The sequence below is a fragment of the Chanodichthys erythropterus genome, chromosome 4 (genome assembly GCF_024489055.1).
Source record: "Chanodichthys erythropterus isolate Z2021 chromosome 4, ASM2448905v1, whole genome shotgun sequence".
NCBI classification, from domain to species: Eukaryota; Metazoa; Chordata; class Actinopteri; order Cypriniformes; family Xenocyprididae; genus Chanodichthys; species Chanodichthys erythropterus.
In genome coordinates this window covers 18,875,894-18,902,500 of record NC_090224.1, presented here as the reverse complement: position 1 = coordinate 18,902,500, position 26,607 = coordinate 18,875,894, and the positions used below count along the sequence as shown (strand labels likewise).

General features: G+C 36.7%; 2 protein-coding genes across 2 annotated transcripts in view; both read right to left on the bottom strand.

The window, feature by feature from the left end:
- LOC137018599 (adenylate cyclase type 3-like) overlaps positions 1-11,148 on the bottom strand; it is a 23,393-nt gene extending 12,245 nt beyond the window's left edge. Inside the window, exons 1-5 of the mRNA XM_067383282.1 lie at positions 10,567-11,148; positions 9,031-9,180; positions 6,006-6,139; positions 5,513-5,624; positions 5,163-5,290 (exon numbers count right to left, since the gene is read on the bottom strand). Of these exons, the coding sequence (XP_067239383.1) occupies positions 5,163-5,290; positions 5,513-5,624; positions 6,006-6,139; positions 9,031-9,180; positions 10,567-11,124 (1,082 nt within the window). The 5' untranslated portion in view covers positions 11,125-11,148. The remainder of the gene's footprint in view (positions 1-5,162; positions 5,291-5,512; positions 5,625-6,005; positions 6,140-9,030; positions 9,181-10,566) is intronic.
- A 4,755-nt stretch (positions 11,149-15,903) lies between these two features.
- batf (basic leucine zipper transcription factor, ATF-like) lies at positions 15,904-26,511 on the bottom strand. The gene is made up of 3 exons (XM_067384375.1): positions 26,118-26,511; positions 23,582-23,686; positions 15,904-17,450 (listed from the first exon to the last, which is right to left on the bottom strand). Exons 1-3 carry the CDS (start codon positions 26,181-26,183, stop codon positions 17,247-17,249), a joined length of 375 nt encoding a protein of 124 aa, XP_067240476.1. The 5' UTR covers positions 26,184-26,511; the 3' UTR covers positions 15,904-17,246.
- Between the last annotated feature and the right edge of the window lie 96 nt (positions 26,512-26,607).

The window sequence follows — 26,607 nt, the reverse complement described above, 5'->3', positions numbered from 1 at the left end:
TGACCGTCTCTGAACGTTCTGGGAACGTTACTAGGTGACAGGTTACCCCGCTAGAAATTTTACATTCCCAGAACATTCTCAGAACGTCCCAACTGGTGTTAAGGACGTTGTCTAGTAACGTTCCCAGTACGTTCAGAGACGGTCACGATGTGGAGTTCTTTTAAGGTTTGGGGAATGTTATTTGGTGGACCTTCAGGGAACATTCAGGACATTCTGGGAATTTTTAGGGGACTATTACCATAGGACATTCTGTTAACTTCCCAAATGTCCTTTTTGTAACGTTCTCACATGACCATAAAATAACCAAAATAGAACGTCTCCCTAAACTCATATCGGGAACGTTATTAAATAACCAACAGAGGACCGTGTGGGAATGTTCTGTTAATGTCCCAAATATCCTCTTTGTAACATTCTTATGTGACCATAAAATTAACCAAATTTGAAGGTCCCCCTAAAGCAGGGGTGGGGAACGTTGATCCTGGAGAGCCATTGTCCTGCAGAGTTTAACTCCAACCCTGAAAAACACACTCACCTGCCTGTAACTTTAGTAATCCTGAAGACCTTGATTAGCTTAGGTGTGTTTAATTAGGGTTGGAGCTAAACTCTACAGGACAATGTCCCTCCAGGATCAAGGTTCCCCACCCCTGCCCTAAAATCATATAAGGAACCTTGAACTGCAGCACTTTCATTACCAAAAGAGGACGTTTTAGGAACATCCCTAATGTTCTGTAAAGGTTCAGAATTTAAAGGTCACCTTTAGAGAAATTTTAGGCAAAGTCACGTAAGGTCACGATAACGTCACCTTCTACGTGGGTGTTTTATAGAAAATAATAAAGGCTGAAATCACCGTTATGGAGGTGAGCGTTTGCTTTAGGTGGGATCTTGATTCTTGACATTTTAACATTAGATTTTTTCTGCTTTAACTGTCTTTCCAAAACACGCTTGTTATAACAAAGAAGACTAAACAGAGACTAAACTCTGAGTGTATTAAAAGTGCCATTGAACGTTTTTATACAAAATGTAATATAAGTCTAAGGTGTCCCCTGAATGTGTCTGTGAAGTTTCAGCTCAAAATAACCCCTAGATTTTTTTAATAAATTTTTTTAACTGCCTATTTTGGGGCATCATCAACTATGCACCGATTCAGGGCTGCTGGCCCTTTAAATGCTTGCCTTGAACAGCATAAACAAAGTTCACACAGCTAATATAACCCTCAAAATGGATCTTTAAAAAGTGTTCGTCATGCAGCATGTCTAATCGCGTAAGTACAGTGTTTATTTGGATGTTTACATTTGATTCTGAATGAGTTTGATGGTGCTCTGTGGCTAATGGCTAATGCTACACTGTTGGAGAGATGTATAAAGAATGAAGTTGTGTTTATGAATTATACAGACTGCAAGTGTTAAAAATGAAAATAGCGACGGCACCAGTGGGTGTTAAGAACATTCAGCGAATGTTCTGGGAACGTAAAATTTCTAGGGGGGTACAACTGGATTAAAGAACTCCAGAAAGCATTACAGCTTCACATATTACTAACCAGATTGACTTTATATCTGTCATTCGTCTACAGAAGTTCTCATGTTTGTTTCTTTTGAAGTCACCATAATAGTGATTGGTGTTTCCATTACTTGGGCTCTTAACTCTTATAATATACTTGTCATTTCTGGCTGATCTGACTTTGTTTGTCAAACACATTTACAGTAGCAAAAAAGCTGATCTCAGATCAGATGATGATTTTTAACTTTTGATGGTTTTATAATCATTGTAAAATAACCTGAGGTCATTTGAATATATTAATAGAAGTCTGCCATTAATATATTTAACTTATAATGTATTTCAGAAACCAAAAGAAGTTTGAAAATAAAAACCATGGGAAAAAAAACTACAATGACAAACACAGACATGGGCAATAAGCGTAGGAATCTCAACAATGATGACACCCAAAATATCAGATCAACTCTGGACATCACAAAAAGCTACTAAAAGACATAACAAAAAATAATTGCAAATAATAAAAGCAAATAGTTAGAATTACAGAAAATAATAGGACAATTCAGCTGCATAATTTATTCATGCTGTGATGCATGCTGGGAGTTTAGTACTATTGTTCCCAGCATGCATTGCGACATGACACTTTTGATTGTCACCATTGTTGAGATTCTTGATGTCCTTGTGTCATCATAGTTCTTGTGTGTTTTATAATCTAACTGGTTTCTGTGATATAACATGATCTCATGTTGCAGTAACAGTTTGTAAGGTAAAAAAAAAAATGCTTAAATCTAAATGCTTTATTAGATAAGTTAATTGACATCTGATTTTTGTTTTTGTTTTCTGTCACAAATAAAATGCACTGAAGCATGTCACCATTGTTGAGATGTGTATTTCTTTGTAAGAGGGTCTATGGTTGGAAAGATGCTTGAGAAGCCCTGCAGCAGTCAACCTGAAGCTTTCACTTGCACACCCACTGAAGCTAAGCAGGGTTGGGCCCAGTCTCTATCTGGATGGGAAACCTCTTGGGAGACTAGGTAGCTGCGGGAAGAGGTGTTAGAGAGGCCAGCGGGTCTGATCAACTTGTGGCCTGAGTGGGTCCTAACACCCCAGTACAGTCGCAATAAGTTGTACTGCATAAAGGGTACCACCCTGGTGTAAAATAGTCCATACATCACATACTGCCCAATGCCCCAGTACAGTCGCCATAAACTGTACTGAATAAAGGGTTAATATAAACCCCAGGAAATAAGGGGTGTAACCCTGGGGCAAAAATAATCCCTAAATTACATCACATACCATGCAGGTAGTTAGTTTCACATCAAAAATGATAAAGTATTTTAATTAGTTCTTACAACTTACATGGAAGCACTCTATTTTTTTTTTATTACTATTTTAAACTTTTAATGTTTTTGAAAAATCTCATATGCTCATCAAGCCTGCATTTATTTGATCACAAATACAGAAAAACAGTAATATTGTGAAATATTATTATAATTTAAAACAATGGTTTTCTATTTTAATATAATTTAAACATAAAATATAATTTAACTTTAAAATATTATTTATTTCTGTGATTAATCAGCCATTACTCTAGCCTTCAGTGTCACATGATCCTTCAGAAATAATTCTGATAGGCTGATTTATTAACAGCTGGAAACAGTTGTGCTGCTTAATATTTGTGATACTTTTTTCAGGATTCACTGATGAATAAAATGTTAAAAATAACAACTTATTCAAAATAGAAAATTTTTCTAAAAATATAAGCCTTTACTATCACTTGTAATCAGTGTAACACATCTTTACTGAATAAAGTTTGTTAATTTTGCTTTCAAAAAAGAAAGAAAAAAATGACTGATCCCAAACTTTTGATCAGTAGTGTATATTGTCACAAAAGGTTTCTATCTTGGAAAAATTATAAGATTTCTAACCACAGAAATATTTCAATACACACCATGTTTTAAATGTATATCTGTAACCTGTGGAGTCTGAACTACAGGACTCGAACCCGGGTCACTGGCATGGGAGGCGGGCCCACTAACAAGAACACCAAAGACCGCAGTTTTTAAAGCAAGTTTACCTGCACAGTTCTCACAAGCTGGTCTCAGTTACAAGTCCACAACTAGCTCTACAGTTTGATTAATTTGTCAGACAAAACGGCACATTGAGCAATATGATTGGTCAGATCGCCTGTCAATCCAACTCCCAGCAAAGGGTGAATTGTTGATAGCATTTCCACATGTTTAAATACATTACACTTGTGAAGGGAGAAACAATGCTTTTCAAAGCTTTGAAACAATTGCTTTGGAAAATGATTCACTGTTTTGAAGCATTTTAAACTGGTGACCCCTGCTGGTCTGAACAGCGTAAATGCAACTAAAATTCCCACCAAACATGCATGAAAACACTTTTTACAAAAAAATAAAAAAATAAATAAAATAAAAATATATAAAGAGATAAATAATAGTACTACTAATAATAAAACACTAATCCATGCATCACCAGAAGTATATATGTGTATTTGATTGTCAAAATATTTGGTATCTGAACAAAATTTAATTTAATTTAATTTTTTTATTTAATTTTCACAACACAATTTACAAAAATATGTTCAGAGATAAACATGTGCTCTGTTGTAAGTATAAACCCTCTGGGTTCTATTCACACTCCCTCCGAGTGGGACTTGAAACAAGGTTTCAAAATCGACTGTCATTTAAATCTCATAACAGAACAAAATCGACCGTTGTTGAAATCCTGTCACTGAATAAACCTGACCATCATTGAAATCTTGTAATTAAACAAAATTGACAGTTTGAACTGTTTCAAATTCAACCATCATTGAAATCTCATAAAGGAACAAAACCAACCATCATTAAAATCTCGAAGCGGAACAGAACCAACCGTTGAAATCTTATAATAAAGACCCCAATATACTTCAAACTAAATCGAAGAATGAACTGATGTGATGTTTTGAGATCACTGAGATCACCTAAAGGAACCGTCATTGAAATCTTGTAACAGAATAAAACAGACGTCATTGAAATCTCGTAAAGGAACAAAGCAGACTGTCTTTGAAATATCATAACAGAACAAAACTGACTGTCATTGAAATCTCCTAAAGGAACAAAATTGAGATCTCGCAAAGGAACAAAACCGACCGTCACTGAAATCTCATAATGAAAAAAACTGACTGCTATTGAGAGCTCCTAAAGGAACAAAACCGACCATGATTGAAAATGAAATCTCATAACAAAAAAAACAAAACCGACAGGCATTGAGATCTCGTAAAGGAACGAATCTGAATGCTACTGAAATCTCCTAAAGAAACAAAGTGACAGTCATTCATTGAAATCTCATAACAAAATGAAACCAATTGAGATCTTGCAACCGAACAAAACCGACCATTACTTAAATGTTATAATGGAACAAAAAAGGTGACAATCAAAAGTGTCATACCGCAGTGCATGCTGGGAACATCAGATAAATAGATAAACACACAAAAGCCCTTCCCACTCTTGGAAGCACCTTCCAGTGAGTGTGTGGATTAAATAAAGTTTCTCATAGTGGCATATATTACAGATAAAACCCTTTCCATTTGGCATGCACAATCGATTAACCCCCACCCAGTGATTGGGTACTGCAGGTAAAGCCCCACCCAGTGGGCATGTACTCACGAGATGGCCTCCACCATAGACAAGCCCATCATAATGGAGCAGGCCGCGTGATCTTCACGGTAGTCTGGCAAACCACAGATACAGTAATAACAGTCTCCCAGAATTTTGATCCTCAGCTGGTGGTGTTGCTGTTAAAACATACAGCCAGATAAGAGCAAATACACTTGTGTGTATGGAAGTGTCAGTGTTTCTTGTATCCTTAGTAGTGGTGATTATATGCACATTTGTAACATGCAAATTCCCTATAACATTTGCATTTGTACTCTATCATTTGGCTTTTTTTGTATTTTATTTACAAGGTGGACATATATAAATATTTAAAATGTATGCATTGTCTGTTTTTTACTCACTGCTGCTAGTTTGTCGAAGCGAGCAAACAGCTCGTTGAGTAATTTGACAAGTTCTTTTGGAGTCACGGCAGACGACAGCTGTGTAAAACCTACAATATCTGCAAAAAGGATACTGCAGAGAGAGAGATCATTACATTAGTTAGCCTTTTTACAAAAGTCAGCTATTTTTAAGTAAACATAAAATGAAAACCTGTTTTTTTTTCTGTGATTTGAAGTATATCTAAATGAAACAAGATATTCAGCAAGGACTAATTTCTCAATACAGTTTCATTTATGTATGAGTGATAAATATGTAAATATTTTTGGAGTGTACTAAACGAATCAATGGACAAATCTGGGTGAATCTTTTGGTGAACAGATTCAAAAGAATCAGTGAGGCGAATCAAAATTCCATCACTTGTGGTGAGAAAATTTGCTTAGTAATGAAAGAAGACAGGACAGGTTAAAAACCATGCAGTGATTTAGCAAGATGGGAGGACAGTTAATGTTTTACCTGACATTTTCATGGCGGTACATGTACATGGTGTTGAACTGCTGAGCATCTGATTTCTGATTTGCTTCTTTTTTCATGCCCTGAAGCATCTCATCTGCTATGTGCTTCGGCAAGATGGACAACAACAACTCCTCCTACACACAAATATGTATATATATATGTGTATATTATATATATATATATATATATATATATATATATATATATATATATATATTTATATATATATATATATATATATATATATATATATATATATATATATATATATATATATATATATATATATATATATATATATATATATATATATATATATATATATATACCTGCCAAAAGTTTGGAAACATTACAATTTTTTTTTATGTTTTTTGAAAGAAGTTTCTTCAATATTTCACAATTTCACAATATTACTGTTTTTACTGTATTTTTTATTAAATAAATGCAACCTTGCAAACTTTGCTAGATTTTCTCATTTGGTGGAGCGCCAACAGGTGAATCTAACGGTTGAAACATTTTAATGTGCTCGCTCTAGTTAACGAACAGAAGAGTGATGTGGGATTTCGGGAGTTTGATCATAGCACATTTGTCTCTTGATGCCGTTGCCATAGTGAGCTAAACCCGTCAGCTGTGCTCTGATTGGCTAGATGCTCTCAACTCCCAGAAGCCCCCAATGCTGCTATGGCATTCTGAGATTGACAGGGTATCTGGAGACCATGTGACCACAGGAGCAGGACGGACAGAAAGAGATGCTGACAGAAAGCAATTAAAACAGATAGTTTGGTGTCAGCGATTAAGGATTCCTCTGAAACACTTAACAGCAAATAATGGAACATGTTGTCAATGTGAATGGGGTAAGTTGTCACAAGGGAACCTGCCATTAAATTGCACAATTTAAACAGTAAAAAAATTATGAAACACAATCCAATTCAATAGCAATAATATAAAGGTCGCATTAAAAAATCGAAACATTTTTGATATTAAAGGGTTAGTTCACCCCAAAATGAAAATTCTGTCAATAATTACAAAAGAGGATCTTTTTGATGAAATCTGAGAGTTTTCTGTCCCTCCATTGACAGTCTGCGCAACTACCACTTTAAAGGCCCCGAAAGGTAGTAAAGACATAATTTAATGAATCCATGTGATACCACTGGTTTAACCTAGGGCTGGGGGATATATTGCATGCAATTTTGTCAGTAAAGCCGGTACCCTGATTACCGCTAAATCGTCATCACCTGCTTTCAAATGGAACGGCATTTAATAGACAGAGCCGTAGATCACTGATAAGCCACGCAATATTGCGTTCATTATCGCAGGTATCGAATTCGATAATGAACGCGATATTGCGTCACTTCACAAAATTGAGTCACAAGAGCCGTGTTTCCACCGCAGGAACTTTCCCTAGGAACTAGGGACTTTGGGGTGGTACTCAGAGTGTTTCGACCACAGTGACCAGGGTCTACATGAAGTTCCAGGTAAAATATTCCCCTCAGAAAGTCCCTGCTCACGAGGTAGTATTTTTTCAATGTTCAGGAACTTTCGGGGGTGGGACTTGGGTGCTAAACATGCTGATAGGTTAAGTTCACACAGCATTTTATTTCAACCACCATTTTTAAAAGTCTGTTGATGTGCGAGCAGTAAGAGTTGTGTGTTATTCGAATCAACAATGGAGTTTAAAAAATACGACCAATGGACCGACGAGGTTCAGGCTTTAAGCTTATACATTCGCTGACTTCTAAACAGAAGAATCTTCACGGAACTTTAGAATCTTCACGGAACTTTAGACCGCGATGGAAACGCAGACAGCAACAGGTCTGGGGGGGAAAAAGTTCCTGGGACAAATCGTTCCAGGTAATTTTGGTGGAAAAGCAGCTATGGATTACTTTAATGATATCTTTACTACCTTTCTGGAGAATTTACTAACAGAATTTTCATTTTTGGATGAATCTTTTAAAGTACTTCAGACAACTAAACCATTTATAAGTTGATTTCCCCATAAAACAATATGCTACTTTCAGTATTGTTGTTTGTTTGAGTGGTCCAAAATAGCAAAACTGATCAATGGTATAGGTATCGGATAATAAAGGTCTTCTGAAGGGAAGCGATGGGTTTTTGTAAGAAAAATATCCATATTTAAAACTTCATAAAGTAAAATATATAGCTTCCGGCAGATGGGCGTACGCATCGATTTGCGGCGGAAGGACTGACAAATTACACTGACAAAATGACGACCGAGGATGCGCAGAGGAGAGAGCAAAACAAAACACCGGTCATGAATTAGAAGTCGCCTGCCGGAAGCTAGTTATTTTCCTTTATAAAGTTTTAAATATGGATATTTTTCTTACAAAACCCATTGCTTCACTTCAGAAGGCTTTTATACACCCCTGGAGCCATATGGATTATATTTATTATGGATGGATGCATTTATTTTGGGCTTCAAAACACGCCCCCCGTTCACTGCTATTTTTAAAGCTTGGAAGAGCCAGGATATATTTAAATATATCTCTGAATGTGTTTTTCTGAAAAAAGATGGTCATATACACCTAGGATGGCTTGAGGGTGAGTAAATCATGGGATAATTTTCATTTTTGGATGAACTATCCCTTTAATATTATTTACATATAGTACTGATCTTAAAACTTAGTATGTACTGTGTGACCAACATAAAATAATGTGTGATGGCAAATGTGGACTCTTGGGTCTTTAATGTCGCTGCTGTCACAATAACAGCAGCCTGGGGAATGACTTCATTACCGCAATAAGAGTGACAACAGAACACAACCTGCTCTGTCTCTGTGTGTGTGTGTGTGTGTGTACAGTGTGTCCTCATCTCTAGTTCATCTCAGATGTGCCAATAACAGGTAACAGGACACAAGGGCCCCAGAGCAGAGCTCCACCACTGAGCCCAATTAGAGCATCTCTGTACGTTCATTACTAACACACTCACAGACATGGCTTAAGTATCCGGTCTTTGTTGCTAAAATTTGTCGTAAAATGTGTATTTGCAATGCATGTTTGTGTGTACCTGTTGTTGACCCTGTTCCTTCAGCGTAAGACTGACTTGCAGAGATTGTTTGGCCTCTAGGAACGCTGTGCGGTACTTACGGTCGGCCATGAAATATGACATCACGCCCACCAGCACTGCAGCAAAATACAGCATCAGATTCGCCACAAGCTACGAGAAACAACACACTCGCGTCACTTTGTTTGAATATACACACTCCAGCACAGAGCAACACATGTTTGTTTACATGGAAAATAGATGTCTGAGTGACGTTTCTGAGACTTGAGACTGTCCTATGACGTCAATGTAAAGCTGTTTCTTCCTGACATATATATCGTCACATTACATCAGATTGGTCTGTGAGCTCCACCTTCGTGTTCATGACTTGAAACATGTGACATGTTTATCTTTAGCAAGCCTCTGCTGTCATGAATCTCAGTTTAGGGACTGACAGCATCATTATACCACAGTATAAGCTTTGGTTAAATACATACATATATATTTAAATAAAATAAAAAATGTTTGAAAGAACCCATTTCTGCTCACCAAGGCTGGATTTATTTGATCAAAAATACAGTAAAAACAGTAATATTGTGAAATATTATTACAATTTAATAGAACTGTTTTCTATTTGAATATATTTTAAAATATAATTTACTCCTGTGACCAAAGCTGAATTTTCAGCATCGTTACTCCAGTCTTCAGTGTCACATGATCCTTCAGAAATCATTCTAATATGATGATTTGCTGCTCAAGAAACATTTATTTTTATTATCAATGATGAAAACAGTTGTGCTGCTTAATAATTTTGTGGAAACATTTATTTTCAGGATACTTTGATGAATAGAAAGTTCAAAAGAACAGCATTTATTTAAATTAGAAAACTTTTGTAACATTATAATTGTCTTTACTGTCACTTTTGATCAATTTAATGTATCCTTACTAAATAAAAGTATCAATTTCGTTTTAAAAACATCTTATTGAATGGTAATGTATGTGTGAATTATATAAAAATATACTATAAAATTGAAACAAAATGGTAACATTTTATTTTAGAGTGCCGTAGTGACGTACTTACAACAGTAATAACAGTAAATTATGCATAATTACAAGTAACTAACCCTAAACCAAACCCTAACTGTAACTCTTTAGTAAGTACATGCAGTTAATTAATAGTACTTATTTGAGTAATTACAATGTAACTACGGCACTGTAAAATAAAGTGTAACCACAAAAATTTTAGTATAAGATTGAAATTAATATTTATTAAATATATTATAACTTAATACAATTATTTAATGTAATTTATATGTTTTATATGTTTAAAAATTAAGATACCATGTCCAAAAAGAAAGTAATAGGCTACCATGATATTTGAAAATGGTAATCATCTTTACAATTAAAGTACTTTGGTGATATAATGGTACAAAGAAGTGCATTCAGAACATTATATATATATATATATATATATATATATATATATATATATATTTATATTTATTTATATTATGATTATGAAACCTGACAAGTTTTCCAGTGTAAGTGTGTTTGTGTCACCTGTCTGATCAGCACTGTTAACTGTAGTTTATCTTGGTGCCTCTGCGCTACAGTGAATCCCAGCAGCAGCGTGTGCGCGCAGCACGAGAGCGTGCTCAGGAGCGCGATGGGCGCGAGCGGCAGTGGGAGCGTGAGGAAGAAGGAGAAGATGAAGAATGTCTGCCATCCAACCGTGTCACCAGCTGCGTAAAAGCCCGCGAAGTTCAAACTGAAGTAGCAGAGCACGTGGACCGTGATGAGCAGCCACAGCACGTACGGCACGAGGCTCCGGGACACGGTCTCTGGCAGAAAACGGAACCGGGACATAATATAGAGCAGAATATCCGAAGCCAGCCCACCTGCCGCCACCGCGAGCGTGTTGAGTTTATCCTGAGAGTAAACAGCCGCGCACATGATGATCACATAACTGTTGAACAGAGCCGCGAACACGATCAGCACCAGTAACGTCTCCTGCCGCTGGCGCAGAAAGTACGTCTGATAAACTTTCTCGAGAGACTCCGGTGTGAACTTGAGACGCATGAAACGCGGCAGAGACAGAGAGGACCCACGCGCCGTCATCTCGTGCGCGCCACCGCCCTTGTGCGGCTCCGTCACGGTAACCGGACCGTCCTGAATCCCGTTCATACTGCAGCTCAAGTGAAGTTTTACGTGTGTTAGCCTATCTGTGGTCGATCCGTCACGGTTGTCCGAGTTTATTCCGCTCGGGTTTGAGTAGAAACACACCGGAGAGGTTCAGTCTGTCATTCCTTAACGATCTCCGGCTCCGTTTCCATGACAAACACATCTCGAGCTGCTCTTCCACATCCCTTAATCACAACAATAAGAACGAAGTAGAAACAAAGCAAAATGTTTACAAATTGAAGATTTTTCTAATAAATGATCATGCCACTAGAACACAAATAATAAATAATAATTAAATATTTAAAAAGTAGGCTACACATAACCATATAAATTGTTATTCACAATTTAGATGTGGTCTGGCTAACTGCGGCAAAAATGATATTTTTACCTTTTACAGTCTATGGTTTTTACTAGTCCAACACAGATGGGAATTAAGGGTTAGTTCACCTAAAATTAAAAATTCTCTCATTTACTTACCCTCATGCCGTTCCACACCCGTAAGACCTTCGTTAATCTTCAGAACACAAATTAAGATATTTTTGATGAAATCCGATGGCTCCGTGAGGCCTGCATAGGGCGCAATGACATTTCCTCTCTCAAGATCCATAAAGGTACTAAAAACATATTTAAATCAGTTCATGTGAGTACAGTGGTTCAATATCAATATTATAAAGCGACGAGAATATTTTTGGTGCGCCAAAAAAACCAAAAATAACTTATTTAGTGATGCCTTATTTCAAAACACTGCTTCATGAAGCTTTGGAGCATAATGAATCAGCGTATCGAATCATGATTCGGATCACATGTAAAACTGCTGAAATCACGTGACTTTGGCGCTCCGAACAGCTGATTCGACACTGATTCATTATGCTCCGAAACTTCCTGAAGCAGTGTTGCCATCATTTTATAAGTCGTTATTTTGTTTTTTTTTGGCGCGCCAAAAATATTTTTGACGCTTTATAATATTAAACCACTGTACTCACATGAACTGATTTAAATATGTTTTTAGTACATTGAGAGAGGAAGTGTCATTGCTCCCTATGGAGGCCTCACGGAGCCATCGGATTTCAACTAAAATATCTTAATTTGTGTTCCGAAGATTAATGAAGGTTTTAAAGGGATAGTTCGCCCAAAAATAAAAATTGTCAATATTTATTCACCCTCATGTTGCTCCAAACCCATGCTGTTACTTTTCCCACAGAACACAAAAATAGAAAGGATTTTTACACAGAATTTGCCATAAAACAGCAACTAGGAGGTGTAAAGCTTAAAAAAAAAAAAAAGCACCATAAATAGTCCATAAAAATGATAAAAAGCTAGTAATGTTACTAAGCAAAAACTGAATAAAAAGTCATATCTTACCTGATTCAGGTGGAAATTTGATTTGGCTGCCACTGTTATTGTGGCAAAAAACTAACATTTCCTGTTAATCTAAGCTCTTAAATTAAAACTGACAAAACTGAATAATATTAACTGAGATTACAATAACTCCTTCCGTTAAAAGCAAATATTCCAAATATAAAGCAAATATGTAGTTTTGGTAAACAATCCATGTGTCACATAATGTTTTCTAATTATCTTCATGTTAAGACTGTCAGTATCAACACTGAACCTCAGCAACAAACAGCTTCAGCGCTCTCTCTCTCTCTCTCTCTCTCTCTCTCTCACACACACACACACACAGACAGTGTTGCTGTAACCAAACCCAACTCTTTCCAGGTTGCTACAGTGTGTTCTCTTGTGAGTTTAAGGCTCATACTCAAGAGAAATATACAGAAATGTGTTGTCGCAAGTTTTCCATTAACGCAATGATCCACATAGGCTATTTAAGGCTACTGTTTATGTTTGTTTAATATGTACTGTTCATTTCTGTTTGTTTTGTTTTCATAAAGAATCACAGAATATTCACATTGCAAACGCATTAATAACATTTAGTTCAGGAGAGAGCAGCGCAGGTCTGTCAAATTGGTGCATGTCTTCGGTAAAAAACAGGTTTGTGTACATTTTATCTTATCTAAAAATTTGTTATTTTTCTGTATATCATATAATTTTATGCAAAGCAACATACAGGGGCGTGATGTGAGTCAGTTAACTTGTTAAGTGTCGCATCGGTCTTTTCACGTGATGGAAACGCCTGAAGCCTTGCATAAAATTGTATGATTTTATTCAAAAAGATACACTGTACACTAATTATTTAATCTGACAACAACTGTCTCATAAACTTTGTTTCTAAAAGCTCGAATCATGACAAAAAAATGTATTTTATAGGCTGGATCAAGCTATTGCGCATGCGCAGTCCTAAATGCGCGTCTCTTGTGCCTCATTCGGAGGCGATCTTCTGACTGTTTCTATAGAAACCGGAGCTTCTAACGGCCCAGCAGTGATACGATGAGTTTACCAGTCGGCGATTGGTTCTCATTTAGAAGGCGGGACTTATTTCGCCATATTGCGCGTTGCACTTTCTCCCATTCAAAACAACATGAGTGACGCAAAGTCCACAGAATTGTTTTGCGTCTCTGAGCAACACTTCCTGAATGAATCAGCCATTTGAATAAATCGATTGAATCTTAAAGGAACACTCCACTTTTTTTGAAAATAGGCTCATTTTCCAACTCCCCTAGAGTTAAACAGTTGAGTTTTACCGTTTTCGAATCCATTCAGCCGATCTCCGGTTCTGGCGGTACCACTTTTAGCATAGCTTAGCATAGTTCATTGAATCTGATTAGACCGTTAGCATCGCACTTAAAAATGACCAAAGAGTTTTGATATTTTTCCTATTTAAAACTTGACTGTTCTGTAGTTAAATCGTGTACTAAGACCGACGGAAAATGAAAAGTTGTGATTTTCTAGGCTGATATGGCTAGGAACTATACTCTCATTCAGGCGTAATAATCAAGGAACTTTGCTGCCGTATCATGGCTGCAGCAGTGCAATGATATTACGCAGCGCCCGTGAGCCCCTGCTTGCACAGGGAACGTGCCTTGCAACCATGGAGACGTTTGTGAGAGACGCTGCGTAATATCATTGCACTGCTGCAGCCATGATACGGCAGCAAAGTTCCTTGATGCTAAAAGTGGTACCGCCAGAACCGGAGATCGGCTGAATGGATTCGAAAACGGTAAAACTCAACTGTTTAACTCTAGGGGAGTTGGAAAATGAGCCTATTTTCAAAAAAAGTGGAGTGTTCCTTTAATGACTCGCTCATGAACAGGGACTTGCTGCCACCTCCTGGCGGGTTTAATTTCACATTTAGGGCCCTATTTTAATGATCTAAGCGCATGGTCTAAAGCGCACAGCGCAAGTGCTCTTAGAACATGTCCGAATCAACTTTTGCCAGTTTAAGGACGGGAAAAATGGTAAGTCCGCCCGGCGCATTGTCTAAAACGGTTGTCCCTATTCTCTTAATGAGGGTGTGTTTTGGGCGTAATGTGCAATAAACCAACCAGAGTCTCGTCTCCCATTCCCTTTAAAACCCAGTTGCGCTCGCGCTACGGCGTATTCGCTATTTACAAGGCAGAATTTGCAAGCGGAAAAACTGAATGCGTCTGTAGTGAAGAAACGGATTTGCTTGTGCGTGCAAGCAGACCATCTACGGGAAAAAATCGAATTTAAACAAAGCATTTTTATCTTTATGCACACAATAATAATCTTTAACATTATAATAATTTTTATTTTTAATATTTATCATGTTTGTGTGCTGCTGCGCTTCCCTGTGTGTAACAAGCAGAGTGTACGCGCATTGTGCACCTGCATATAGGCGCATATTACTAACACGCTCTTTAAATAAAACAAATATTGCGCCATTGACTTTAGACCAGGTTTCAGTTGGTCAATGGCACAGTCTATTTCAGTACCCTCAAAATAGCAACACGCCATCAATGACCTGAACATACCTCGATTTCAGACCAGCAAGCCCATGGATGCACAAATGGGCGCAAATGCATTTGCTATTTAAACAATGTGGCAAAGAACATGCGGCGGGCTGAAACTTGCCTGGCGCCACATTGTGCCGGGTGTATGATAGGGCCCTTAAAGTATGAAGTAAGAAAAAAGTAAAAATGAATCATCCCATTATGCTGGGTTAAATAAACAACCCAATTTGCTGGGTAAAATTAACCCAACATGTGTTATGTCCTATATTTACCCAGCCCTTGGGTTGTTTTTAACCCAGTGTTTTTTTCCTCATTTGTGCCAGGCTGGTGGTCTCGCCCACTGGTTGCCCTCTTATACTTGCAGGACTCACATATGTCACAGGCATGAGCTTGCTGAGGTGTCAATTGACCCTTCGCCGGGAGTTTGATTGACAGGCGATCTAACCAGTCATAACACCGAAACCACCATTTTGTCCGGCAAAGCAGTCAGGAGTTAGAAGATTAACCTCGGTGGACTTGAACTTGAAGAATGGTGTGTACTGACGTCTTTCTGCGTTTGAAACAACATTTCTTCTCGTGTTCATTCATGTTTATTTGATGCTATTAACTAGTAGGAAGGGATGATCGGTTCACGAGCCACTTGAGCTGAGGCGCTACAGCGATCTGTCACGACACATTAAAGAGCCACAAAACGTTTTTTATTGTTTGAATTTCTTAAAAAAACACAATTTGAAAGCTGGGACTTTGTTTAATATCATAAGTAACCTGCTCTGTCTTGTCTGTTGATGTGTTGTCAGTGTCCTCTTTGCTTTGCAAAGTATTTTTCACTTTGTGTGGCGTGACAGCGGGTCTATTACAGCAGGTATGTAAATAGATTTGTTTTATTTGTATGAAACATTTAAACTTTCTTCTCCAATTAGGACATCCTCTGCAGAGAGAGTAGATAGAGTTTGTCGTACACAGGGGGCAGCAAACTCTTAGATTTGATTTTGTTTGAACAGAATGTGTCCTGTTAAAAATGAAAAGCCAAAAGAACATGGGACTGGACGAATGAATGTACAGATAATGAAGGCACACCAAGTAAATAATACTAATACTTTTTGTGAATTAATTTAATATTTTCTACCAGTTTTTACAGTTTTTCTTCCATTTCTACATGTAAAAGTACTAAAAAGTTTTAGGCTTTAAACAAAAGAAAATACTAGTGATAGAAAGATTAATAAAACGTGTAAAAAGATACGGGAATAAATATTTAAGTACAGAGGACAATAAAATAAATTAACACAGATGCTGGTTCAAATAGATAATTTCAAAGCATGACAATTGTAATTTTTGATAATTATGAGACTTAAATTATTGTTTTAGCACCTTTACAAATTCTAAATATGCATTTAATAAAAGGACAAAACATACTTTTGCTCTCTGAATATTTCATGCATAATATGTGCATACTTATGAACTGTTTAAAACACTTTTACTGCTTGATAAATGAAACAGAGGGGACATTGTGTTCAAATTCATGAAATGTGTCTGTATATTTTACATTTATTTATTTATTTCTTCACAAGTGATCACAGAAGATCACAGATACAAATTTTCCCTCCACATTTGAGATATAGCACAGCAGTTTGTACAACTTTAGAAGATCTCAACGGGTTTAGAATAAAAATATTCAGCTAGAATTGTGTATAAAGTACATTCAGAATGTTTGACCAATGAGTCATAATAGAAAAACATTCACACATAATATCTCTGAACAGGATACACAATCAACATCATTTTCTTAGAATAAAGTCCAGTCATTTCATTAACATTTCACAGAAATAGAATAAAATAAATGATCATATGAATCAGTAGACTGGCTTAATGAAATCTAAATTGAAAACATTCATCGTGTCATTGCCATGCACCTTTGCAAGTAGCCTACGTTTAACACATTTGCATTTTACAGACATGAGGTTTTGTTCAAGGAACTGGGATTATTTAACTTCAGACAAAAAAATAAAAATGATATTAATATATCGTCACAAAAATCGTTTCATCTTGAGGCTTGTTTTATTTATCTGATGATTTTAAGATCATTTCAATGCCCGCTGATGACTATGTACGTTGTTTATGACTCAACCAAAGTTCATTGACTGTCGCCCACAGGCGGATTCCATGCGGAACTCCGGCGGCCTCTGCCGGTCAGAGCGGGTAGTGCGGCACGCTGATGTGCTGGTGGAACGCGCCGTGATGCGCGCCGTACAGCAGCTCCGTGGACGCGCCGCTCAGGCCCGTGCACAGCGGCTCATGGTTGCTCAGGACCGTGGACAGATATTTGGCCTCTTCTGTGAGTCTCTTCACCTCTTTCCTGAGCGCTGCGTTTTCCTTCTCCAAATTTTCACTCTCCTACAGCACAAACAGAAAACAAAAGACATTGATACAAGGTCAGAGAGAATGTGATTATGCACATATTCCACAGGACATGAATTTTGAGTTTCGTCCTCTAGAGGTCCTCAAAGTTACAAACAGCACACAATAACCTATTGATCATGGGTTATTTCGGTCGCATTTATGGGCTTTTCATAATATTGTGTTAGTAACTAATCCTGGGTATTGAGTAAAACCGTATAAAATATTCTATGACTGTCAGAGTTTATGAATATTTAAAGGGATAGTTCACCCAAAAATGATAATTCTGTCATCATTTTCTCACCCTAATTTGAAGAATGTTCCCTATTGAAGCTTGTTTCTGCCATGAAATAACAAATAAAAAAGATAATTGCGACGTTTTATCTCACAATTCTGATTTTATAACTCGCAATTGCATGTTATAAAGTCAGAATTGCAAGATATAAACGCAAAATTCTGAGAAAAAAAAGTTCTCATAATACTCAATTCTATCAAAAACAACATAAAGATATAAAGTCGCAATTCTGACTTTCTCGCAATTGCGAGATTATATCATGACTTCATAAGTGGAAATTGTGAGTTTATATCTCATTATTGCGAGAAAAAGTCAGAATTGTGACTATATCTTTGTATTGTTTTTGATACAATTTTGGGGCTAACGATGACTTTGTTAAAGCGGAACTCAGTAAGATTTGCGAAGCTCCCCCTACAGGTTCCTTCAGTGAATCACACTGTTGTAAATACTCCAAGCGCAGCTCTGGACTACAACGCAGTAGTTTTGCAAATACAGTACAAGAATTAAGACAATTTTCGAAATTGTCTTATAAAGACATAATATATACATTGTTTTTGAATTACCGTAAAGCATTTTGTCACTCTCGCGTGAACGTGAACGTGAGACGAGATTGTGTCGGGTCGGTGCAGCTTAAGTTGCAAGTGCTGTTTTCTGGCGTAGACGTGCCAGAGGGGGTTAGTGCTCGCCTCAAACACACCACTACAAGTCAATTAACCATCGTAAGGACTTAGAAAACTATTTATGAAGGTAAAAAAAGTTACTTAGTTCTGCTTTAAATGATGTTAACCTAAGGTTTAGTGTAGTATGTAAAATATTTATAAAATGCTGAAAGGTCAATTAATTTATGTGTATTGCACTTTTCAGAATGCATATTCCTTCAAAAGAGCCCAAAGGAAAACTCCCCTACAGATGAGGAAGACTCCAAGACTCAACTTGCATTGTCTTCTGACAGGCAGGTATCTACAGAAATGTCCACAGGTAAAATTTTAACTTGCTACAAATCTATTAATAAAGTGCTAGAAATAGATGAGAGCGTGTATATGCTTATTGGCCATTATTTTTAGTTACTCTAGGGGGTCATGATGGTTCCCGCACAGCGTCGTCACCGGCCTGTGATCTGCAGCTCGACTAGCCGCTCCGCTGCCTTCCAGTCACCCTAGGGTAAAACCCCTCTGACAAGCGTCATTCAGCTTAATCTGCCCACGGCCTATAGCGGCACCTTACCAGAAATGACAGCTGAACACTCCCCTCGACAACCCACGTTTCTCAGGCAGGCCTCAAGTAAAAAACACGCCATGAGAAGACACTACAGGAAACGTGTCATACGGAGGGAAATTTCAGCTTCCTGTTTATCAAGCATAGCCGTGAAGAGCGAAACCACATACTACACTGAACACAGAAGAGTGAGTCTCCCTTACACAGACTGAGTAGATGACTTTCCTCCATAACATATTCAACTGAATTCACTATTATTTCATATCTTTAGATAACGGAAATTAATCTTAGATTAGATATAAACATAATAATATCAACATAATGCTGCTCTGGATAATAACACAGAGTGCTGCACGTTTTAAAAACCTGAAAATGCAAGAAAACCAGATTTACTTGGGATTTTGTTTTTTGATGAAAAAACGCAAACAGATGAGCACAAGACATGCACACCACTCTTGTTATTGTTAACGAAAACTATTTTTAATAGTTTGAAATAAAGCTGAAGTAAAATCAAATTAAACATTAGATGAAATACCATAAAAAAGAAAATTACAAATGTTGCCTTTGCATTTAACTGAATTAAATAAGTTTAAGTACTAAAATGACTAAAACTAAATCTGAAAATAAATGAAAGCTAAATAGGAATTTCAAAAAACACTAAACAAAAGGACCTAAGCTAAAATTATGATGATTAATATATTAATAAATATTACAATAGAATATAAATAATACCATTTTCATCGAGCCATGACCTTTCCTTGATAAACGTTCACACATCAGATTATTAAGCATTATTGGTGAAAACACTAAGTATTCATATCTGCTGATGTGTGACCTATATGTGCATTTCTCAAAAGCTGTGCAACCTCAAAATGATATGTGGTTCCTAGTAAGTGGTATATGCTGGTCGGGACAGCATCTCCCACTTTGTGTTTAACCGGTTGACTTCAGGGGAACTCGCATGAGGTCAGTGTGTGTGTGTGTGTTATCAGATAACTGATACTGAGAACTACAGCGGGGGCTGTCGGGACTGACAGCAGGTCAACTAGCTAATCAAACCACTCTCTTCCTTAGAGAAAACAGCTACTCGGTTCACTTTGTATGAGATCTGGATTGATTCACAGAATAAATGCTGTTATCAGTTGAAAAAAAGATATAATTTCATTGCCTGAGAGCACCCTCTGTCACTTTTCTCATATGCACACTGTAACCTAAAGAGATGTAGGGCTTGTTGACAGAACTGTCAAAGATCGGACCAGTGCTGCGTCATCTTGAATGTTTATCATTTGCAGGTGTTTTAAGCCTTGCCAATTTAAACATTCATGAGTAAGAAGACGTAAAAGATAACTTGCACGCGCTGTGTGAGAAGTTTTGTGTGCGCCCAGAAAGCCACGTCTGACAGCAAGTGAATACTGATTCACGTCTTGCGCTTGACAATTTCACATAAAATGATATCAAAATGCTCATCTTGGTGAGTATCCTAGTGAACATAGTCAGTTGTGTGTGTAATGTGTTAAGTGAATGTAAACAGTTAACGCGTGTGTAACAGTATGTTGGATCCGTGCATTAGTCTTAAAGTGACAGCAGCCTAATATTCCTATTTTACATTTGATTACTTTATTCAATTTCTGTACCTAATCTACATCTAACTACTGTTAGAAATACCTGAAAATCACTGTTTATTTAATTGGCATCTTTTCTATTGTGATTATTTGTGCTAATGCTTGTAGTTTGATTGTTAGATCTTATTTTATTACAGACTGTTTATTTGACTTTAATAGTGTTTGGAATTTAGATTTTATATTATACTTAAGTAGAATTTTTTCATTTGCATTGTTCTTGCATTCCATGTAAAAAGTCTGGCGAGTATAGTTGCACTCAAAAAAGGCAAATACAGATTCAAGTTGTTCCAAACCTGTGAGAATTTCTTCAGTGCAACACAAAAAGAGAATTTTTAAAGAATCACAACGCTCTTTCCCATGCAACGAGCATGCCTGACTCCAAAAAGCACTATAAAAAGTGTGCATCATGTTTGAGACCTACATTTTTAAAGTCTTCTGAAGCTGAAAAGACCAAAAGTGAAGTCTGATTATCTCCTCTCAGCAAAATCTCATACTTTCATTTGCTCATTTTCAAACTTAGCATGCCATGTTTGACGTCTCACAGGTCTCATAACTAAACGTGACACGCAAAATTTGAATGTGCGGAAACGTGAATGAAAATATCTTGCTTTGTGCTCCAGGCAGTCTTACAGGTGTGGAACGACATGAGCGTGAGAACTTTCATTATTGGAAGTACTGTGCCTTTAAATCGATCATAGAGTGTGGATGATCTATTCTTGTAATTGATGTATTAATGTAACGATAACTGCACTGGGTTTGTTCTCTTGAGTCCTTGGAACACCATGTGCAGCTATCGGTGGAGAGAAAGGACATGAGTAATACCAGAGGGAAACACCCATATAACACACACACACAGATGCTGAATGAAAGTGATAGAGGGTTTTGGCTTTGAGTAAGAGCCAAATGCAATCCAAACGGTTTGATGACTGTTAGACAGGCGTGTGCTCGGTTTAAGAGCACAGTCATTGAATGCACGGATGCAAAGCATCACAATAATTCTCTATAAGCAGACCTAGAATAAGTCATGCAGATTTGAGGATTGTTGTTGTTTTCTTGATAAATTACAGAGAATTTACTAGGTGCCGTGAGCTGAGCGGTTCACCCACGCGATGTAATTAATGCCAGAATCTGAAGCAAACAAGACCAGAGCCACAACAAGTGTGAAGCACGACAGAAGCCGTGACGCATCACCACATGGTCAGTAAAGCTTCATGTAAATACAGTCGATCAGCATCACGCCTGTAACACAGCTGGACGCAGTGATGCTGGACGCTCTTCTCTTCTTGGATTTGCCATCATTTTAATCTCCTTTTTCTTAAAATGTTTGTTTGGTTGGTTGTTCTTACTGAAGATCTATTTTCATATCTTCCTAAACCTTTTTAGGGTCTGTGCCCAGCTAAAGCTGCAGCCACACTAGGCTTTAAGCGCGCAAAATTTCTACGGACACCGCAACGACGCCACAATATGCGGCATCTTTTTAAAACCATAATTCAACATATAATACATCAAAAATGTAAAAATATGCAATTTACTCCACTTTACTGGAACGCTGCAATCCTGCAGATTTATAGTTTGCGTTCTTTTAATTCAGCTAAATGTCTTACTGTGGTGTATCAATCTTCGATTGGTCACACGTGATACGAATTCACAGGTCAGAGTTCACCAAACTTGGCACGCAGCGGAATGCGAAACTTCTTCGCTTGCGTTTCCTGTCTCCTGCATTTGCATGTGTATGAATGGAAGTCAATGGAACGACAGTTGTAGTGTGACTGCCAGTGTTGGGGTGTAATGCATTAAGTAATTAATTACTGTGATTTAATTACTTTTTCCTTGAAAAAGTAAAGAAAGGGATTACTCTTAATTTTTTTGTAATTTAATTACAGTTACTTCTGATGTAATTTTGCATTAAATACTGTGTAGACTACAGAACAATTTTATGTTTATGTCTAATGTTAAAATGTATGTTTTTAGTGTAACGTTCTCCCTTTAAATACTTTGGTCAGTTCAAGAATAAGTTTTATTTGAGACTTGTATTGTTCAACTGGTGGAGGTTGATATAGGATTTAGAAAGTGATTAGTAATAACCAGTGTAGAGTGTAACGCATTACAAGTAACGCAAGTTACGTAATCAGATTTCTTTTCCAAGTAACTAGTAAAGTAACACGTTACTTTTTCAAATAAGTAATGCAAGTTACTTTGTTCTCCCATTTATTGACTGACAGCTCTCCTGTCCAAATGTTGAGAGAAATCAGGAGTAAGTGTGTGTAAACATGATTTACACACTAGACTAAATTTGAGCATTTACTTCTTCTGCATCCTATTCTACTGTATTCCAGAATGGCAGCACAGCTGAAAGGTTTGTTTGAGCTGCGCCCTCTACTGTACAGGCGCGAATTTGCATTTCCTTTAGCTTGAGGCTTATTCATTTCACTTTTGAGGCCCAAAAATATAACTTCTTTTGTTGTTGTAAAAACAAACAAACAAATAGCCCAGCCCAGATGAGAAAAAGTAACGCATTACTTTCCATAAAAAGTAACTAAATAACGCAATTAGTTACTTTTATAGGGAGTAACGCAATATTGTAATGCATAACTTTCTCTAGCACTGATAGCAATGCTGCACTTTTTAGACAAAGTATTTAATACAGTAATCTAATTATACTGTTAAAGATGAAATTAGTAGCTAGTAATTAATTACTTTTTTTGCGTAACTTACCCAACACTGGTTCTGAGAACATTCAAAAGTAACAATACCATAATGTTTCAAAATGGAATGTTCTGCTAACGTTCACATTACTGAGAAAAAAATGAACGCTCAGAGAACATAGAGAAATAATGTTAATAATGGGTACATTAGCTGGCTGTATCTTCTGATTGTTCAGAAGTCACAGTTTGCTGCATGAAACAATGCATGGAATGTCTGTTTTGTTGCAGAAATGCTTATATGGGTTAATTAGAACATGAATGTATCAGGTGTGTATGTTTGAAAGTTCTCACCAGGTGCAGACTGTCGGCTTTCTGCGTTTGTCTCATTCGGCTCTTCTGCGCCGCGATTCGGTTCTTTTCTCTCCTCATCACTTTCCTTACGTCATCCGTTGAACCCTAAAGATCAACACAAGAGTTCATGTGTATGTCAGCACAGAAACACGACTATAAAGTCCATGTGAATGGCATTTGCAACCCATTTTACTAGATGTTCTCTGTTTTCGTCATTCCAGAATGGACCGGCACACATTTTTGAGGAAGCTTTTTAACCAGGAGGAGGCTGAAGGTCTAGAGCATGTCCACGTATCCCACCGGTAAAGTTTTTTAATTTCAAATCATATTATTATTTGCTATTTTTGCTGCAACTTTTATTATATTTTAATGTCAACTGGCATTACATTACTGTGGCACGATTTGAGCCTAAACAATGACTGTCGGTTAACATTATTTTCCATGTCCGCACAACCTACTGAAGGATAAAAACAAAGGTTCCAAAAGGGGGTTTCACAGCAATGCCATAGATTGAAGAAAAGTTAACAGTTCTTAAAAGAACCATTTATTCTGAGTGTGAAGAACATTTTAATAATCTAAAGAACCTTTTTCCACTATAAAGAATCTTTTGTGGAATTGAAAGGTTCCATGGATGTTGAAAGTTCTTGATGGAACCATCAATGCCAATAAAGATCCTTGAGTGTGATATCAGCCAAAAAGTCAAAGATATTATATTTATATTAAACTTTTTGAAGACAAACTTTAAAATAACATGCACCAATGAATTATGCACAATAAGACCAAGAAAAATTTTCTGCATCAGTGTTATTTTAGTATTATTTATATACTATTATATTATATATTCATATTTTGAATCTGCTTTTACTTTGATTTTTCTGTTTTCCTTTCAATTTTAGTAATTTTTTTCTTTCAAAATACTTATATACAAATACAGTTTTTGTAATTCGGTCTAATTTTTGGTAAAATCTTAAGTTTTTCATCTAACATTTTAATTTTATTTTATTTTTAGCTTTATTTCAGTGACTAAAAACTATTTATTAATAGTTTTAGTTAACAATAACGATAAATGTTTTTTAACACTGGAATTTTTGTTTTAAGAACGTTACTTTGGTTGATATCCACCTCCATGCCTGCATGTTTATCACATGTTGTGGTAGACAGGTGACATTTTCAAAGACAGAGGGCAATCTTTTCCCACAACCCCTGAGTGCAATGACGCTTTTTACTGAACCCACAAGAATCTAGAGTGACTTTTTCCATATGACAAATTCCCCAGAATAAGAGACCCTCGAAAAAAGTGTGTGTGTGTGTGTGTGTGCAATGTCTATGACTAGCTCAGTTTCAGGTGAATTCAGGATAGCATCTGCTGTCATACAGACAAGATGAGCTGCTTCATGATGAAAGTAGTCTTATTAGTAGTAGTCTATTTATCTGTGAAGCATTTAGCAGCAGCTAACAAAGCTTTAAATAATTTGCAGCGAATCAACTGGTATTTTGGTTATTTTTAGTAGATGTATGAAGTCAGTTCAAAGTGCCCAAACACTCTTTGTGGCCACAGCATTTGCATGCATGAGGCATGTAACCAAAACATGATTTGCACTGTTGCTATGAATCATGTTCTATCAGTGATAAACATCTCTATCGTCCGTCGAGGTTGGAGAGGATGTAGTGGCCGTTGAAGTCAGATCACCTTCAGCTCGTATGGCCTCGTGCCATCTTAACGGCAGTTTCACAATCACTAACATTCTGTCAAACTCTCTCTCTCTCACTGCATGTGCAACTCAACAGTTCTAGTCAGTTGCTCAACACTAAAGCTGATTACCTTCATAAACGTTCATTTCAGGGTTACGGTAGTACGTGTTTGGTCTGAAGGTTAAAATTACCACCAGCCTCATGACTTCCATTCATTAGAATCATAATCTTTCATACACACACGTGCAAATCTAAACATGCTAACACTCTCACTCACAGACAGAATTGGAAATGCATGTGAAATCTACAGTGTTTAGATGTCAATCATAATGTCATATTCAAATTCATATTTAAGTTTTGTACATGATATATTCCATCTGGTTAGATGCATGTTGCATCATTTGTTTCATCATTGACTAAGTGAATTCAATTCAGTTTAAAATAAAGAAGAAAGAAGACACGAAGAAGCAAAATATTACATTTTCATCAGATAATATGTTTTTAATCACTTTAATTTATATATATTATATTTATAAAAAAATAAAATATTTTTAAAGTTACATACACGCATATATATGTTGTGTATAAGCGTAATTTTTATTTTATATATATATAATTTAATTGTATTTTTTGAAATATAATTAAAATGTTTATATATATTTTTTAATATTTTTAACTACAAAATAAAAAATATAGCATATATATGATATAATTTATTAAATTAAACATACATTTATTTATATTATTTATCAAAATAAAAAATAATGTAAATAAAGTAATGTTTTAAATGCATTTCCAGAAGGTTGGTGAGGTGTGTGCATGGTGCTGGTTAAGTCTCTCTTACCTGTTTATTGCCCGGTGAGGGAGATTTGGTGTAGCTGGTGTCGTTATTGTCAGAGCCCTGAGCCATGCCACTTCAGTCCCTGTGAAACCTTTGACCTCCTTCAGAGTCTGTCTTCTGCCGTGTCTTTCTCTCAGCCTGTTTATCGGTCTGTCTGTCTCAGGCTATGTGAGACTGCATGTGTTCAGAGAGATGTGAACTGATGGCGGTCCACGGACGAATGAGTATAGACTGCAGCACTCGCACTCTTTCTTTCTTGCTCTGCTTCACTCCCTCTCTTTCTCTCGCCCTGCCTAATTAGCAACGTGTGATGTGGTCGATAGAAAACCTCTACAGCACTAGACTGGAAGTCACATGGTTCCTGGAAACTTTGCATATAGCCTCTTATTCGCAGCAGAGCAGATGAACCTTCAAAACAGGACAGACAGACAGAGTATCACATCTGCTCCACAAGCACGATGGCCTCAGAAAGTATTTGGAAACTTAAACAACA